Raw genomic sequence first — 20,184 nt, 5'->3', positions numbered from 1 at the left:
GTGGGTCTAACTGACAGGAAGACTTGGATTGTCGAATAAGACCAGATGTTTTGTCAACAGTTGGAAGTTCAAAACTATAGAGTGGAGAAAGGAGAGGATCATATGAAGATAGATACAGTGGATCACATGCCATTTTATTTTGCTAAATGAATTGCTGATGAATATGGTCAGTTTTGGTTTTAAAAAAGGGTCATGAATTTGTTACTGCTAACTTGAATAATCGGTGCATCTGATGCCTTGTCTAAAAGTTCTTCTACCCTCTAAGAATTGTGTAACTTCTCTAATTACCGGTAATACAAATCAACACACAAACACACCAGTCAGGTTTCCATGTTTTATAATGATTTGTATACTGTATAAACTGCATATTCTAACCCATAATACTTTACCCATCACAGAAAACTTTCTGCATTATTAGAAAAAAATCACTTAGTATAATTATGTTTATAAGCTTTCCTCGTGGGAACCAAAAAAGTCCCCACAAGGAGAAGGATTTCGGATATTGCCATCTTTGTGGTGATATTTTGCCCCAATGGTTTATCAGGACCACACACACACACACACACACACACTAATTCTTCCTGCTGTTCCACTCTGAAGTTACTCAAGACTGCTGACACAAGGTGGTACAAATTATGTATTTCCCACAGGGGTCTCCAGTCTTCAGTAAACTTGTATCAGCAGATGACTGTCCTTCCTACACAAACACAAACATACACATATCGAAAGCCTCACAATCTCCTCATCCATCCATCCATCCATCCCTCGCCTGGAAGCGTGGGAGGAGAAGGAACAGATGGAGACTGGGGAAAGAGATGGACATAGCAGGAACACCCAGTGAGAGAGGGGGTGGGGGGGATTACGGGAAGGACTCGCGGTACTCTGTTTAAAGAAAATGAAAATTCAATTCAAGTTAATTAACTTTATTTATAGCACACATAACAGTGGTGATTGTCTCCAAGCTGCTTTACAAAGTGGCAGGAATAAGGCCCAAGTGAGCAACCAAGCAAAGAAATGCACTTAGACTGACACAAGAATACATCCTGGCAAGGGCCGCTTGAGCTGAATATGGGGAGAATAGATCAAAGAGATACTGAGCTGTTAGTCCTGCGGGACAGTGAGACTCCAGGGAAAACTGGTCATCAGAAGAAATTCATCCGATCAATCTGTTAGCACTGAATGCGCCAGTATTTTTATTTTTTTTCACCCAAGAACGCTTTTATTTGCACTTAGTTGAGTAATCCTAATATCTGTAAATTAAATTAAATTAATATTTAGGAAAACTGGATGCAGATGCAGAATGAGGTTCAAAAATGACGTGAAAAGTCATCGATGTCTCTCGTGACTGCCGACAAACCTGGCGCGAAGCAACGGTAAACTAGGCTATAGGCTTCATTTGAATGTAGCGCGAATTATATTTTGAGTGTAATGGTAGAGAACACTTTTACTACTTTGTAAATTCTTTGCTTCAGAAGATTAAAATTGTAGTGCACAAATAATTAGAAATAGTTTTCGGATAGTCTTATGGTGTTTTTTTTATCATTACTGAAGCTTGACAGTCACCGCCTCTTTCACTTTTCACCTGGAACGGCGTGACGGTAAGTTATGACAGAATGTTAATTATAAATTAAAATATTATTACATAAATCAGTCCTTCAAAGGTTGAGTGAAGATATATCAGTGATGGCAAATGCATTAGCCTATGTCCAAGTTATTTTGAGATCCTAGGCTACTACAACATGCTGTTCAATGTGACCTGTCCTAAATGTGGATGCATTTTACAATATCAATCAACAACACAGCCTTTACTCTCCATGTAGCTATGTGTGTGAAGTGTGAACGGCAAACTATCCTTTGTGCTGCTTCAAGCCTGCTTGATAGTGTGTGTTTACGTGGTTGTGTTCAGTTTCTCATGTTACTGTAATGCAAGCCTGTATTCTTTCAGTGGCCAGTCTGTTGCTGCCCTGCAGTGTGTATGTGTGTGTGAAATATTAATGCAGTGTTTCACTTCAGCATCATTTAACCCCACAGAGCAGCCTGTCAATCAATAAGCCCCGTCCCATCTGCAGGATGACCTCACTCTCTCTGTTCGGCGGTGCAGCGGGGCAGGGACTCCCTCACAAACACAGGCAGACACAGTCAAGCGCGAGGTGGAACAGTGCAAATGCTGATGGCTGCATTCTTCAACTGCCCACTTGCTATACACTCATATCTCATTTCCCCCGCTGTGCATTTTTCTTCCACCATATGGGCTTCCCCACCACAAAAGCACACATGGCTTTCCCAGACCACTCTGGAGTTGTGCCAAACACTCATGCACACTGCGCACTGAGTAATTATTCAACTCTAGTGATGCTCCGTAGAGCAGAACCTGCAACACGCGTGCCGTGACAGCTAAAGGAACACAAAAACACACTCTCTAATTAACCATGGGTTTTGGGAGATTCACAAGGTCGCTGTGTTGACATTAAATCTTTTTATGAGCGACATGGATACACTTTACTAAGGTTTAAGGCAGTCGGCAGGTCATTATTGCAAAATAAAGCCTGACAAGGCATCGTGTATATTCCCAGACAGCAACATAATGTCGGCCTAGATCCGGCTCACATCTGGGCTGTGTGGAATCCATGTGTACCAGATGTGGGCCGGATCTGGGCCGACACTATGTTGCTGTCTGGGTTGGGTTTATAGTCAGGTCCCAAAATAGATAAATAGCCCTGGATAAGATGCAGTAGGCATTTTTGAGGAAAAGTACTTCAAGTGTTGTTTCTATATAATTTTTAGGTGCTGAATCCATTTCTGCCGTATAACAAGTTGTAAACATCACTGTTTTGGCATAAACAATAAAAACAAAATGGCTGCCAAAAAAAAGTTTAAACATTAAACATTACAACTAAAACTATGCATTCTCAGAATATTTAAACATGTAAACAATGAAAAAACAACATTAACATGAAAGGGATAGTTTTTAATGGCTGCTGGAATTATGCCAAGGTACACTGGGAAGCATATATCAGTGGAAATATGCAATTATGGCCAGCCCGAAGGGGGGAACTTGGAATACACATGACCCCAGGGGGGTCATATTGAGAATCACTGGGGTGTCCACCTGCAGGTGGAATATTTCAAACCCAGGGGTGGCAAGGTAGCTTGCCGAGGGAAAGACACATGCTCAGAGAGGCTTACAGTGGACTACACACGTGGGGGTTGCCCAGAGGCCGTGTTAGGTGTCGCCCAGCCTGCAGATCTACATATGTCTGTTAGCGAGGCGCCATGCGCTAGAGCCCAAGAGGATGCCACACTCCGGGTGGAGCAGGCCGTCACATCAAGGGGGCATGGTCGACCTTGCTGCTGGTAAGCCAAAGCAATGGCATCCACTATCCAGTGAGACAACCTTTGCTTGGAGAGAGCCTTTCCCTTCAGCTTCCCACCATGACAGACAAAGAGCTGGTCTGAAGTCCTGAAACAATGCATCCTGTCTACGTAAGTATGGAGGGTGCGTACTGGACAGAGCAGTGCCAAGGCTGGGTCTGCGTCCTCCAAGGGCAGCGCTTGCAGGTTCACCACCTGGTCTCGAAAGGGTGTGGTGGGAACCTTGGGCACATATCCAGGCCGGGGTCTCAGGATCACGTAAGAGTTAGCTGGTCCAAATTCCAGGCACACTTCGTCACCCGAAAATGCCTGCAGGTCCCCTACCCTCTTGATGGAGGCCAATGCAACCAGGAGCACTGTCTTCATTGACAGGAACTTAAGCTCCACTGATTGCAAAGGCTCAAAGGGAGCACTCTGCAGAGCAGTTAAAACCACAGAGAGGTCCCAAGAGGGAACGAGAGGAGGGCGAGGAGGATTCAGTCTCCTCGCTCCTCTCAGGAAACTGATGATCAGGTCGTGCTTTCCAATGCACTTACCATCAACTGCATCATGATGTGTGGCAATGGCGGCACCATACACTTTCAGGGTGGAGGGAGACAACCTTCGCTCCAACCCTTCTTGCAAGAAGGAAAGCACGACACTGATCGGGCCTTTCGTGGGTTCTTTAAGTTTAGAAGAACACCAGTTGACAAAGAGGTTCCACTTCAACGCATAGGCATGTCTCGTGGACGATGCTCTAGTCTAGCGGAAGTGATGGTAGCCACCACCGCTGGTGGTAGGGTACTCAAACCTGCCTCGTCCCGTCCAGGAACCACACAAGGAGGTTTCAAAGATCGGGACGAGGGTGCCATAGGGTGCCCCATCCCTGAGAAAGCAGGTTCTTTCTCAGAGGAATTGGCCAGGGAGGTGCTGTCGCGAAGAGTACTAGTTCTTGGAACCAGGTGCGGTTGAGCCAATACGGGGCAACCAAAATTACCTGCTCCTCGTCCTCCCTGATCTTGCGCAAAGTCTACGTAAGAAGGCTCAATGGGGGAAAACGCATACTTGCAGAGGCCCCGCGGCCAGCTGTGCGCCAGTGCATCCGTGCCGAGCGTGCCCTCGGTCAGAGAATAAAACAGGTCGCAGTGGCAAGAGTCGTGGGAGGCAAACAGATCTACCTGTGCGTCCCCGAACTGATCCCAAATCAGATGAACCGACTGGGGATGGAGTCCCCATTCTCCAGCGAGAGGCCGAAACAGAGACATATCAGCTTCACGGTTCAGGTCTCCCGGGATATGAATGGCTCGAAGCGACCTCAGATGCTTCTGACTCAATATGAGGAGGTGGCAGGCGAGTTGCGACATACGGCGGGAGCGCAGACCACCTTGTCGGTTGATGTACGCTACTGTGGCGGTATTGTCTGATCGGACTAATACGTGCTGACCCCTGAGCAACGCACAGAAGCGGTGCAGGGTGAGACGTACAGCCAGCAACTCGAGGCAATTGACATGCCAAAGGCGCTGGGGTCTTGTCCAGGAGCCTGCGGCAGCATGTCCATTGCACATGGCGCCCTAGCCCATTATGGAGGCATCTGTTGATACAACAACATGCCAGGAAACTCATTCTATGGGCACTCCAGCCCATAGAAAACTGAGGTTCGTCCACGGGGTGAAGGTCTGACGGCAGTCACTGGGACTCGGAGCGTGCCGTGTTGCCATGCCCACCTCGGGACTTGATCGTGAAGCCAAAGCTGAAGCGGTCTCATATGAAGCAAGCCGAGCGACGTTACTGCGGCTGCGGATGCCATATGCCCCAGGAGCCTCTGAAATAGTTTCAGTGGAACCGCACTCTTGCCCTCGAACTGACGAAGGCAAATTAGCAGTGACTGCGCGCGTACGCTCATAAGCTGCATGCACATGGTGACCGAGTCGATTTCCATACCGAGAAAAGAGATCCTCTGCACGGAGCAGAGTTTGCTCTTCTCCCAGTTGACCCGAAGGCCCAGACAAGCTAGGTGCCGCAGCACTAGGTCCCTGTGTTCGCAAACCTTGTCTCGAGAGTGAGCTAGGATCAGCCAGTCGTCGAGAGGAACAAGGGCTGCCTCGACAACCTTTGTGAAGACGCGAAGAGACAGGGCTAGCCCGAAAGGGAGAACCGCGCACTGGTATGTCTGCCCCTCGAATTATATATATATATATATATATACTGGTATGCCTCATTTGCATATGTAAACATGACATTTCAGAAAACTTGTAATACAAAAAATGTCTGTCTCTATGTAAGTGAAAAACTGGAAAGGTTTTATGGTGATATCTATAACTTAAACTTTTTACCCTATCCACCTGTAGTGTTTTGGCTGTGAATATTGCACCTATTGTTTCAATGACAATTACAAGAAAATGGGACCCTTATTTCAATGTTATACGGTGGATCCTTATTCAGGAGACATTGAACTTTCTAAAAATGTGGTATAACAACTTTTCCTCAAAAATGCCTACAGGGTTACCCAATCTTGAAGATTCGGACCTGACTATTATGTGATAATGAACGATTGACTGTTGTACATCATCCAACCAGTGTTACCAAGTTTCGCACCCCCTTGAAAGTGATATTGTTCCAGTTTTCTAGGCCTATGATGTTATGCCAAAATCTTTGATCGTGTTTATTTCTTGGATCGTTTCTAGTCCTATTCATAAACCACTGCACAATAGCATATTAACCAATCAGAATACATTTTTCATGTAAAAGAAAAAAATCCTTTTTGATCTAAAACTTTTGTTAATCTTTAAAGATGATGAAATGAAAATTCACATGTTTTGACCTTGTAATTTGTGTTTGTCCTACGTGGGACTTGAGACCGGTGTGTCTCACAATCATGCCTTTTTAAGTCCGACTGAAATGTCCACATACTTTTTCTGACTGTATATTTTCTACGGACTTTATTTTTAATATTTTCGGATTTTATACCCCCCCCCCCCCCTCCCTCCATGTACCCGTGGTTGAATCCATCTGAGCAGGGCGGGGTGTTGACAGATGACAAAAGCTCCTGATACATTTGATACATGATACATGATACATACATTCTGTGTTGCACTGTGAGTTATAGTCTGCTTGTGACCCATAGTCTGGTTTCTCTCATGCATCTCTCTGGACAGCTGTTAGCCTGCAGTACTTATGTTTTGTTTTTAGTTTTTTTGGACAACATCATGTGCCTTTAATGTTGCAGAGGAGGTGCTGAACCCTCGGTCAGTTATAAATTAAAAATACTCTGCCGGATGATTTGCCAGCTTAGGGGTCAAGAGGGAGCCGTCGGGATAAGATGACCTTATTGGCACTGCGTGAATACAGAGTAAATGAGAGAATGACAGGCCTTTAGAGTGTCGTCTATGCATGTGGTTTAAAGTGGCACACTAGATAGAGACTATATACTCAGCACTGCTAAGGGGGAAAGCCTGGGTCCTAAGAGGTAAAAAGCATTTGACGAAATCTGTTCACCCATGCATGAGTAAGCCTGTGTTTTGAATAGGATATGCCACACAACAAAACCCCTGGAGCAACATGAGCTAAAGCTGCAGTGTGTAATTTCAGCATCACTGTGGATTTTGAATCTATAACCTTCTGATTGCCATCTTACATCTACATAGAAGCGCATTATATGTCCCAGTAAACGATGTATTTGTGTCTCGCTGTCTGTGCTCAGTTGAGGTCACAGAAAGGCACTGAAGCTCACTTGCGTTTCTGAAGGCAAATGAATCAATGTGTTTGAGTATTACATTCAGATGTTTACACCACTAAAAAGCTCTTTACAAATGGATACATGGATTGCATAGGCAGTATTCAAATTGCTTTATGCATTAAATACTTGAATGACTTTGGCATTGTGTGTAATACTGTATCCCACAATACAGTTTGACCTCATATTATGTAATGGATGAATAGACCAGAAGTAACATCAGCTGCAATCTCCTTTTTAACTTATTATTAAATTGAAATGCCAAGAGTTGACTATTACACTTAATCAATCAAAAATCCTCCAAAATTGGTTAGATTATGCAAAATAAGAAAATGCAAAATAAGCCAGAGACCACTAGGGAATAAGCTTATCTTTTGAGTGTTTCTAATTTAATACAATAACATTTCGGTAACACTTTATTTTAGGGTGACAGTTTAGTTACACTTTACTACATGTACTTACTATAGTAAAAACAGTAAATTATGCATAATTACAAGTAACTAAACCAAACCCTAACTGTAACACTATAGTAAGTACATGCAGTTAATTAATATTACTCAGTACTTTGTTCTTACAAATTATATAATCAGCATCAATTGGAAAGAGAAGTTTATTAGAAAAATGTACATTTCATTAGTGAGATTGTGTAGAATATTTAATATATTCTTAAGAATATTAATATAAAAGATATTAAATATTTTATATTGAAAACAAACTATTTAAAGGGTTTCTAAAGTAAAATCCCATATTTTTAAATGTGGTCTCAGACTTTTGGACCCCCTACATGTGTGTGTTTTATCGTTGTGTGGTGCACTGAGCTGTGTTAAACATTCTCTGTTTATGTGGGACATTTTGGCTGTTTTTGCTCAGAGATTCTTCCCATAAATCCTACAGAGGACAGAGGGAGTGTGACCAACCAGCGCCTGTAACCAAATGACAAAAAGACATTCTGCCATATCTGAGAGGCACCGAAGGGACCAGGGGCATTTTCTACATATATCAGCCGATCATTTTCTTAAGTCTTTAGCCATTCTCTGATTATTCTTCTTGGTTTAAGAAATGTATTTAATACACACACACACACGCTTAGCCACGTGCAGCTCATAAGTCAGAGGGGCAGAGAGACGTGGGCTGTTAGCACTCTCTCTCTCCTCCCACACGCCTGTCACTGTATCCTGTTTCTCGCTGCTGAGCACATAGTAGACGCACAATCATCCCCCCCCAACCCACCCAAGCACACTGTCACTGAGCTCAGTCTTTAAATAGCTGTAAATTAAGAGAGAGTCTGAAAATTGTGTGCAAAAAACACTCACAATACATCGGATGCGAATGATGGGGTAAAGCGCAAATGAATAATTCCAATAACGAAGGAACATACTGTAGATCTGCAGCAGGGATAAACTCTGCCTGACTACAGGAGGTGGATCTAATCAGCTGTAGCCTCACACACACACACACCATCTCTCCAGAGTCTCTTCTCCAGCTCCCACATGGTTTTTGATATCTCCCTCATCCACCAGAGCCATAGATCCAGGTTGCCAGGCAACCCCTAAAATCCCCAAAGACAGACGCGCTCAAGCCTGCGCTTGGATAGATCAGTGCTCATGCAACATGACACGTATATACTGAGACATACAGAAAAAGAGAGCGGTTGCCATGGCAATTTCTGTAGGCTGGCTGCAAAAGCTTCCCTAAATGTTTGTTCCAATAGAGGATGACAAAAAGGACAAACAAGGTTGAGAGCTTCGAGTTCATGTTCTTTTATTGAAAAAAAGAAAAGAAAAAAAAAAATCAAAAGACAAGCATATACAACTTGGAATGAACATAAACAGAACTGAAGGTGGGCAGTCGAAACAAACCCCTGGCAGCCAAAGCCCTCTTTTGCACTCTCAAGAGTAATCGACACGCTCACAGTCAGAGCCCAGAGAAAAACTAAAGATAAAACATTTATGGTACAGTCACCATTGCCCTTACCCCAAAAACGCTTCCACGTAAGGTGAAAGTTCACGCCCTGAAACTCCAAAGCCAGTCCCTCCCACTAAACGCCCCTACTATCGGGCACAATGCACAAAGAAACAAAACTCCAAATATCTTGACATGCCAAACATAGTTTAAAATCTCTTAACTGCTCATTTTTCTTAAAAATATCTCTTTATTTAGTTATTGAAGCAAACTGCAAAGGTCCCATTCATTCGTCCTCTATGCAGATTCTGAAAACCCGCCCGCCACCCAATCCCACCTCCCCCAAACAATATTAAACCCTCTTTTAAATTCACCCCCTGAACACTCCGACAGACATCGCTGAGGTTTCCGCCCCAATAGCGGCTCCAGACTCAAGCTGCATGCATGTAGAACAGAAACAGGAAGTAGAAGACGATTGGCCAGCCCAAACATCGCCACTAGCAAATGGAACCAGTTAAGCAGTTCACCAGATGCTTTTACTTTAGTTTCTGAAGATTTGATATCAGGATTAATTGATTGATCTTTTTGTAGATGTCTAAGCAGTTCTTTGGGAACAGGACCACTAACCAGTACATGCAGGTAATTTATGTTTGTTTATGTCATTTTTTTTTTTGGTTTATTTTTTTTTTTTTTTTTTCATATATTTTTTCTATATATGGACATTTTTGTTTTTTAACATTCAGTTTTTTCTATACAGAAACAGTATGAATAAATGAATATTTTTGCGTAAGAGGTAAGTAAAACATTTGACTGATTTTTTTTGTCTTCTAAAGAGGTCAGGAGAGAACAGAAGAGCTTCACTTTGCCGTCATCATTTGTACAAATTCTGTGGACAGAAAGAGAAGTGGACATCAGACATGACACTCATAAGACCACAACGACAACTCAAAGCACAAAACCTACAAGGTTCCAGACTGCTCCTTTAAATTAATCTCCTTTTTTTTTTTTATATACACGCAAATAATCTTGCGTCATCCAAATCCAAACTACATTATTGTAATTGAATTGGCAATTCATAAAAGTAATATTAATCTGCATAAAACGGTGACCCTTTCCAGATAATCAGGAAAGCACACAGCTGCGTCGTACCTTCGTAATTGACCTGACCGTCACCATCGATGTCAGCTTCTCTGATCATTTCGTCCACCTCCTCATCCGTTAGCTTCTCGCCCAGGTTTGTCATGACGTGGCGAAGCTCTGCTGCGCTGATGTAGCCGTTCCCGTCCTGACAGAGATAGACAAGATCAATAAGTAAGCCGTGTCATGCTTTTAAAAATATTAAAGCACTAAACCCAAAGTGGGCGATTTTGAAATCAGCAATGACGTATCGTGAAGGCGTAATGCAGAGGGAACAAGGGTAACATTCAACAAATGGAAGCAAAAGAGGCCAATGATGATTTTTCTTAAACTTTGACAATCAAATATCCCTGCAAAGCTATAAGGAAATATGTATGACTGTGGAAATGATTGCACCATGAATCGCTTGAAACCAGCTTTATGTGGAACAAGGGCTTGCTATTTAGTTTTCCAAGTTTTGTTTTTTCCTGCCTCCTCACTCTTTCCATGGAAGCAAAAACATAATCTTTCCCTGTTTTCAGCAAGCACTGACCTTGTCAAACACTCGGAACGCTTCACGGATCTCCTCCTCGCTGTCCGTGTCTTTCATTTTCCGGGCCATCATTGTCAAAAACTCAGGAAAGTCAATGGTTCCATTACCTGAAAGAAACAGAGAAAATCATCAGATCTGGTCCGAGATAAAGCTCAGAAAAAGCATCCAGGAAGCAGAATGCAGGAAAAGAAAGTGGAGCAGTAAACAGGGCATAATGAGGAGTAATGAGGTCTAATAGCACACATTTAGTGAGTTTGGGTCTAGTTGAACCACAGCCAACACTCTCTTGGATGCACAAAACCCTGTACGGGCACGGTATCAGGAAACTATATTCTTATACTGTGAGATAAAACATTCAATTATTGATGCACAACATATCAATATTAGAGTTTTTAAATTGTTAATGCTCATTCTTCTATCTTTTTCTTTTACTTCTATTACCTTTGCTGTCATCTTACGCTCATTTAAAGGTGCTGTATGTAATTTTTTTGACTGTACTAAGGCATAATAATACCATAATATGTTTGCAGAGATTTAGGATTAAAGGAATAGTTCACTTTAAAATGAAAATTCTGTCATCATATACTCACCCTCATGTTGTTTCAAACCTGTATGAATTTCTTTCTTCTGCTGAACACAAAGGAAGATATTTAGAAGAATGTCAGTAACCAGACAGTTTCTGGGTCCCATTGACTTCCATAGTAGGAAAAAAATATACTATGGAAGTCAATGGGACCCAGAAACTGCCTGGTTACTGACATTCTTCTAAATATCTTCCTTTGTGTTCAGCAGAAGAAAGAAATTCATACAGGTTTGAAACAACATGAGGGTGAGTATATGATACAGAATTTTCATTTTAAAGTGAACTATTCCTTTAAGTTCAAAAACTTCTTTATCCAAAAAACAATGCAACAACCAGTTATTCTACTTTGAATGTGTGTTCCGTGTCAGAACGTCTGTTTTTGTTTTGGTCTGTGTGATCCCGTCCACCGTCAATTTACCCAATATTATTTCGGCACCCCAGGTTGCCAGATGGCGGAAAACACAGCGTATTGCAGCCACGGAATCCAGCAAGCGAACTTGCCGATTCTACCTGACCTAAAAAAGCATCGTCAATAAAACATTGCAAACGTATACATTAGCTGATCAACTTACAGTGTAAAGCTCAGCGCTTTCTATTGTCAACTGCGCTCGCTCCTGTTGCGCGTCCTCAATCTGGCAACCAGCCTGAGTGTTGAGTCTGATGAGGAGAGGCGGAAGAAACAACTCTCTCCAATATTTTGAATTTGGACTGCAGTACCCATTTCAGCCACTAGCTGTCAATATTACATAGTACTGCACATTTAAAGTTAATGTTTATAACACTAGTCTAATAAATGTAATTACACAGTTAAATGTAATCTTTAGCATTCATTTTTCATTCTGTACATTATAATGTGATGCTTAAATTCACTTTTATGTTTAATTTATATTATATAAAATAATGCAGAATTTTACTATCAGCCATTTATAAACTCTTTCTGGCCTGGAATTTAATATTGGTGCATTGCAAATTTGAATCTAAACAAGGCTGGAAAAATAACAGTTCAGGGGTTTTCAGGCTGAAATGGGTGTTTTGCTACCCTCGAGGTTTAACCAAGCTGAGGTGAGACATTTCCATTACACAGAACAAATATGACATCCTCCTGTGTGCATGCGTGTGTGAAAATGATCACTACAGCCATTCCCAGAGGGCTCACACTGCGTGTGTAATCTGACAATGTGGGTGTGCACACGTGGTTGCGTATGTGTGTGTGTTTTTCTTCACTTTGCATGTTCTCCTTACTGGAGCTCTTCACAAACACTCTCTCGATTCCATCGCCGCCACTGCCAAAGTGGATTATGTAAAGGATTCCATGAGGTCTTTATTACCTGCTGTTATTCAACGGGCTTTACTGCTGTCTGACCTACAAAAACGACTCCGCACAATACCATCTGCAAATAATCAGTATATCAGAAACCCAACGTGCTCTGCGTGATCTAACAAAACGCTATACTAGCGCTAAAAGACACTCTAAAGACACCATAGCCTACTGGAACACTAATTACATCAGCTCTGTAACAAGAGAGGCATCCCAGACATATTATATTTGGTGCTATTTGAAAGCTTGCTTGCACACAGAGCGATACAGGTCAAAGGTCAACATTACGAGGCAGGAACGATATGTGAGATTCTCTGTACAGAGGTGTTAGGATAAGTGAGTTTAATGAGTGAGTCAATAATAAAATGAAAAGAAGATAAGACTGTTTGATTTTTAAAATAAAATAAAAAGGGAACGTATTCTTAAGTAATGTCTTAAGTGAAATATAAACAATTGTGATGCATGTCAATATCAGATCTATACACTAAAATAAAGCCAAATAAATCTTTTGTATGTTTACAATATTTAGATGTTTACTTGAATACTTGATATTGCTGTTAGACACTTAATATATAAATAAGTAATATATAAATTATGTACATTTTGTCTTTTTTTTTTTCTCGCAAACAGCTGATTGACTACACTACGCTGATACAAATACTAGGCTAACTCTAGACCTTAGAATAGCATCGATAGCACATCCTGATAGCATTACTGTTTGTTGCAATCGGATCCATCAATGATTCCTGAAGTCTGAACTGAATCCAACTCACCGTCAGCGTCCACTTCGTTGATCATGTCCTGCAGTTCGGCCTCCGTGGGGTTCTGACCGAGCGAACGCATCACTGTGCCCAGCTCTTTGGTTGTGATGGTACCGTCACCATCCTTATCAAATAAGGAGAAAGCCTCCTTAAACTCTGTAAGGAAATGGATGAAAACAACATTTAAACCTCGTATATATGCCCATTTGAAACTATTTTCAGAATGAAGCGCAGGTGTGCTGATAGTAAGCAGCTACTATGTGACTTTCATCCTCGGCACTGATGTAATTTCAGGGCATGTATACAACACAAGCATACGGATTGGCTTACCAGCAATTTGCTCCTCTGTGAGTTGGTCAGCCTGGAAATAGAGAAGAAAAAAAAGTGATTAGATAACGGATTTCATAAACATAACTCATTTTATTTTTATTGTACACTTTACTGTGGAACTGAGCAAACACTAAAGGCACAAATGTCCTGTCATCAAGAAACCCACAACCACACCCACACACCCACAGTCTAAAATATAAAAAAAAAAACAGGAATAGAAGAGCTTGACCATAACATGAATAAGAAATAAATACTGCAGCACCATAAATGCTATTCATAAAGCTTTCTTTAAAAATAAACATCTACTTCATCTGCCGTCACTTCCTGATATTGACACCCAAAGCTTCCACTTAGAAACTCAAGGTCCCAGATTAACCAATCAATTCCAGCATACAAGACAAAACACCACTTTGACCACCAATTCAAAAACTAATGGTGAATATAAATCTCCTTAAAGGCCACAACAAAAACAGTTAAATGTACTCAGAGACAAAAGTGTCTTAATGCTAATGCAACCTTTATGCCATCAAACTGAATATCGGTCAGGTCAGCCACCAGCCTCTTTGCTTTGGGTTCGTTTTTCCAGCCATCAGTTGTCTTTACATCTTGCCTGTCCATTTTTACTGGTGCTTTCCTGGGTTTGACCTCAACGTTAGGGCTTTTCAATGAGGTCAGGCCTTCCACCACTCCTCGAACCATCACCAGTCCTTCTGCCAGACACTCGGCCCGCTTGGCGTTTTGTGTGCCCTGGCGTCTGACATCCCCTAACTCAGTCCTGCACTGCTGCAGACAGTTCTTCAAATCCTGTACATCTCGCACCACGCTGTCAATGCGGCTGTTGGTGGAGTCCACCAGCATCTGCATGAATGACTTGTAGTTTCTCTCCTGTAGCTCGATCAGCTCTTTATAAAAGAACTGCTGCTGGTCAAGGAGATCGTAGACCATGGATAACGACACAGAGTTCTTCTCAGAGTAGAGGATGGGTCTCTTTGGAGGCATTCTGGTCTCTTTGAGCAGACGTTACCCGAAGCATTTAGCGGTGACTCTGGCTGATCAGGCTGAAGAACAACGGACCCCGAGAGAGATCACCTGACCCTTGAGGCCGATGTTATTGTACCAACCTCCTGGGCCGCATTGGGTATCGTACAGCAAGATATTGGGCCGTTTTTTGAGAAGCTTAATGTCAGCAGCTCACTACGGTTACAAAGCCGAGGGTCAGGGATCATTTACATTATTTGAGATTAGTCAAATGGGCGTCCCATCGGGTTACTCAAGCAAAGTATTCTGAGATAGACCGGCAGGTACACAGAGTGACAGCTAAATCAAAGAAGGGTATTAAGGCCTGTCTGTCAAAATCAAACGGCTCGTCACTTTACCTGCTCCTGTGGTCATCTCAGTTTACAGCAAGCTGTAGGTTTACATTTATATCTCTTTGACCATCTGAGTGGCATCACATCTCTGCTAATTGTGCCAACACCTCTTCGTCTGTGAACACAATGGCAGGTTTTCCTTTTCCCTGCGTGGATGCATCATCTCACCTGTCTCAATGTGCTTGTGATCAAATGCATTTTTCTCATGCGTCTCTCCCTAAGGGTCCTGTTAGCCTGAGGGTTAAGGATCCTTCAAATTCAGGTAGGGACAAACTATGACCTGGAGAGTTACAAAGGTCTCTTCCTGCCCTATTATGACTATGCTGTTGTGCAAGGGATCTCGGCACATGTTGTTCCAATTAGTGTGCTGTCCTTAACTCCCTTGAAATGTAACCTAAATATGAACATACATCCTTTACCCTTAAAACCTTGGCTAGTAAAGTCGCAATGTAACACATCTTTTATTCTATATTGTGACTTACATGAGGGTTGGAAATGATCGAAAAAAGAAAAAAGTTGCACAGGGTTCATTGGCTGTTGATCTGAATGTGAGCTTGGGGTCAATTGTAAGAAAGGGCTGGGGTTTATGAGGATGAACTGATTGAAGAAGTCCCGCATGTCACCAGAGAAGTCTATGACATTTTCACAGGAAGATCAAGTTTCTGAATAAAAAAATACCATCAACAAACTTTTGAACAAACTTATCAAAAGTTGTGATATGTGCAAGAGTGATGACTCCTCTCTATCCTTGGTTGCACCAACAGTATTCCCGCAAAGCTTGGCAAAAAAAAGCTCTGCTAGCTTTAATTAATCTTATGAGGCAATTCCTTTAAAAGTCAACATGAAGCAAAAAAATGGCTTGTAATATGGCTTGTTAAGTGAGAAAATAATGTAGGTTGATTTTGTCCATCGGAAATTGACTTTTCTTGTTTGGTAATTGCTGTGATTGTTTCCACGGTCAAATGCAAAAACAGTGCATTCGAATGTTAGGTGCGTCAGAAAGCCTTCTCAATGGCATGTGAGATGCGATGATGCAAGCTGTTTTTGTCAGCCTACCCAATTGTACCCACTAAATGTGGCACTGCTGCGTTGTTCATTCAAAACATTGCAGAAATAGAGAAGCTCAATGTAATGAAGATCTTGGTTACGTCAAAACCATAACAAGTCGTTCACCCAGAACTCTTTTTGCGTCTCGCACAAGAGGCCTGTATGTTTATAAAGCCATGTAAAGTTAAAAGAAGTTCAACTTTTAAAATACGTCTCAAGACTTTGTGGGCTTTTTTCCCCCATTCCACTGCATCTCATGGTTTTAAACGCAAAAAGTACACTGTGATCAATGCTTTGGCTCTTTGCATTAAACTGCATAAATTCTGCTATGCTGTTTTGTTTGTTTTTTCAATTTACAAAATTATATTTGATTCATAAATGCTAGTTTAAACATTATCCACTATTTTTGTTTTTACAGACATTTGTTATTTCTTTGCTTTTGCTTTGAATAAACAATTTAATGCGGTGCATTAACATTTTTTCTCAGGAAACGAAAGAAAAATGTCACAAAAAAAAAAGTAGTAATTGTCAACTTTAATTACATTTTGACTTTAATGAATAGTTAAAAAATAGTTACTGGTTTGATGGACATTATAATGTATAATATAATCCATTATAGGATTAAATATACCCAAATTAATCAGAATCAAACCAAATTCAATCAAAACTAATAAGGAAATCTGTAACAATATCCACATTTGTGTTCATCCAATAAACATTTCAACAACTTGAAGCTTTCAGCCACCAATAAAAGTGTAGAACTCTTATGCAGATTTCCCCCCAGAATATGCATATCCACAGATTCCCCATTGGCCCTGCCCATAAAGGATAATTTCTTCTCTCAAGCTGATGGGAGGGGAGAACAAGATCCTGCACCTCAATTGGAAACCTTCCAGGCTATTTGCCATCCAGCAAGGCTTCAAACATTGCACACCACTGCCAGGAATTTGGCCTGGATCTGAAACGCTGCGCTACGTTGCCTGGAATCTGGCCTTGATTTATGAGCCGCCAAGCGGCAGAAGCAGCTGAGAAAAGGCTGGCCTGGCGCTCAGGACGCCCAGTGTTTGATAATGAGTGTGGTATTGCCACTTTCACACCATGTAAATGGGAGTCCCTGAGGCCCTGAACCATCACGCCGCCACACTGATGCTCTACCGGGTCTAGTTCCAGTAACTGTCTTTATGCACAAAACAAATACCAATATTTCCACAACTTCACACACAAGACAGGAAGATGGCTTAATATAAACTCACGACCACAACTGTGAAGGCGGCTTCCTTATGAGCCACACCAACTGTGTGCCGTAAAGACAGCGAGCCCTGAATTAACCATACTTTTAAGGCTAATCTGTCAATTTTAGTTACAAGGTTTCCCAATAAATTCTTTAGGATAAGCGAGTTAGAGTTTTAATCCAGTACTGAACACTGGACAGCTGGTGAGCTCTTATACACAGTAAAAGACTGCAGTTATTGTTCTAGCATTCAAGCAGTTCAGCATGACTGTCATTTCAGAGGTACACCCCATAGAATATAAAGCAGCACGGACTGTTGCTAGAATGTTTTAAATGATGGGTGAAAAAAAAAAAAAAAACATGATTATTTTCCCCACAAGTACCCAATGAATCTAATGGCACAGTTGCATGCACAGGCAGCACAATGAAATTAGAGCTGCAACAGGGTCAGAAAGATCCTGAAGACGCAACCAGGGAGGAAACAGATACCTCAGACACCTCTCAGCAACTAACCAATCATAGTTCATCAAAGAACTAACTGAGACAATTCTCACCAAACAGCACCTAAAGATTTTTTTTTTCTTTTTTTTTTTTTAAACACTGAGCCTTCTGGCAGCATGCTGTGGAGAAGCTGAAACAGAAACATTTGTATGGACTCATTGAGTCAGTATTGACTTCTGTTGAACTCACTCGGGACATTCTTTCCATGCTTCACGAACAATGTTTGCTTTCTTGAGCTAAAATGCACCATTTGAACAAAGGTTTGTTTATTTCTCATTTGGTATACAGCCGTATGATTTATGCGCTCCATTTCGAGCTCTTATGAGAAAAAAAAAATAGTGTACACAAAGTCAAGAGCACAGATTACAAAAAGACCTGTTGCATTAAGTTAATACAGCACAAAATGAATCAAATATGTTAGTGCCAAGTTCTGCCAACCAATGAATAAAGCCAATGTGCAATTCTAACCCGGCTTATTTTGACAGATCTGAAAGTTATGCAAACTTTAATAATAAAAAGCTCAAAAAAAAAGGAGTTGAGATAAATAACAAGGTCACATATGCATGTCATAATGCCTTATCTTAAAAAATGAAACTATGACCATCTACAGCCAACACACCTTCTGCTAAATAGATCTCATTCATTTCATTACACTGAACATTTAAAGAAATATTTCAACCAAATATTGAACTTTTGAAATCATTTATGACGATTCTTCCTTCTGTGGAACACAATAGGAGATGTTGACAGTCCCAGTCACCGTTCACTTTCATTGCATCTTTTTCAACACGATGAAAGTGAATGGCCACGGAGCCAGTCATTCTAACATCTTTTGCGCTACAGGTAAGAGATAAAATCATACGGGTTTGCATTGTAACGACATAAAGGCGAGTAAATGATGATTTAATTTACATTTTTTAGGAGAATTAATCCTTTAAGGTCTTTCCATGCTCTCTATTAAGACTGGCCTGATTTGTCCACGCGCTGTCAATTATGTCTATAGCAAAAATCATTTGCAAAAGCAAAGCAAATATTGTCTCATACACGGCAAATATGAAGGCAAACACAATGTGTTTTTATTTAATAGGAGATGAGCATTGATCATATCATGTCTGCTGCTGTCTAGCACATCACACCATAATAAAACGCATATGTCACATTTCCTGCCGCACTATGACATCAATAACACTGCAACACGTTCAAAATAATAAACGGACGCAACCATCTCTTGCGAAGTGCATTGAAATACAGAGCAGATTCTAATGCATATGAAATTAAATTTGCTGTTGCACGAGCGCAAAACGCAGCAGTGGCAAGCAAGCAGGTGGTTAGTCGTATCTGCATATTAATCGCTAAGCGTTAAACACATGAACGATTAACACCGTTTCATAAACGATTAGTGTATGATAAAAGCTTATACGTACCATATCTGAGGTTGGAGAGTAGGCAAGGTTTGTAAATCTACACTAGACTGCAGCGATGCTCCGCTCTCAGTTGAAAGCTCCACCGTGCGACTGTCGCTCGCTGAGTATTGAAGGTGATCCGGTTCTATATACATCTGTGTATTCCTCCGCCGTACGGACCCCTATCACTCACTTCCGCATAGTGCAGTCACAATCCCCGCCCATCTAATTATCATAACCACCTCAGTCCCGAGAAGGGAAAATGTCTAGTTATAAGAAGAAAAGTCTTCTTGTGAAACGCAATAATTCTATTTGGAGAAATGTATTATATACACCGGTATTTTAGTACATGAAATCTGACATTTTCTGGTAGGTCTATATGAAAATGTCATGAGAGTTTCAGCACTGTTACAAGAAAACAAACAGCATATTTACATTCTTCTGCATGTATAGGCCTAACACTGTTATTGTATTTAGTAGCCTATAATAAGTAATATGAACACTGCGGGAAAGAAATATTCACATACACTTCATTGTTGTAGTAACAATGCACAAAGATATTTTGATAAAGTACCCATACTTCTCACAGCGTGTCTAAAATCTAAAGTAATTAGTCTTAATTAAGTAATTGGTCTCTTAATTAATTTATTAATTTAAACAATTCCCAGTGAACAGTTTGCCTACATTTGAAAACGAAATGTTCATTGATAAGTAGTACATAAAACATGAAAATAATTATAGGTTATATTAATATAATATTATAATTATTGTTTTAACTTTATTTCTGTTCTTCATCACACCATAGCGTGTTTTTGAATACATTTAGGAATATAGGAGACGACTTAAAAAGTCACTTATTAATTAAAAATCACAGATTCTATATATAAAAAATAAGGACATATCGACAACCTGTAAAAGTAATTTATTATGGCCACATTACTATAAATAATCTAAGAACTCTTTACATCTTGAGGGACTACTTCTC

General features: G+C 41.0%; 1 protein-coding gene across 1 annotated transcript; it reads right to left on the bottom strand.

The window, feature by feature from the left end:
* Positions 1 to 8,820: 8,820 nt before the first annotated feature.
* calm1a (calmodulin 1a) lies at positions 8,821 to 19,742 on the bottom strand. Its single transcript, XM_081347312.1, has 6 exons — positions 19,221 to 19,742; positions 13,648 to 13,678; positions 13,330 to 13,473; positions 10,656 to 10,762; positions 10,136 to 10,271; positions 8,821 to 9,872 (listed from the first exon to the last, which is right to left on the bottom strand). The coding sequence occupies exons 1-6, from the start codon at positions 19,221 to 19,223 to the stop codon at positions 9,844 to 9,846; spliced, it is 450 nt and encodes a 149-aa protein (XP_081203438.1). The 5' UTR covers positions 19,224 to 19,742; the 3' UTR covers positions 8,821 to 9,843.
* Positions 19,743 to 20,184: the final 442 nt, after the last annotated feature.

Source organism: Scardinius erythrophthalmus (genome assembly GCF_964197995.2).
Source record: "Scardinius erythrophthalmus genome assembly, chromosome: 19".
NCBI lineage: Eukaryota > Metazoa > Chordata > Actinopteri > Cypriniformes > Leuciscidae > Scardinius > Scardinius erythrophthalmus.
The sequence above is the reverse complement of the archived record's forward strand: the minus strand, read 5'-3'. Positions and strand labels throughout refer to the sequence as shown.

Bases quoted from the DNA above. Each gene is read 5' to 3' on its own strand.
- calm1a (XM_081347312.1), bottom strand. The intron at 10,272-10,655 runs GTCAGTGCTTGC...TATCTCTGTCAG, and splicing joins CGTTCCGAGTGTTTGACAAG to GACGGGAACGGCTACATCAG. The intron at 9,873-10,135 runs GTACGACGCAGC...TTCTGTCCACAG, and splicing joins CGGTCAGGTCAATTACGAAG to AATTTGTACAAATGATGACG.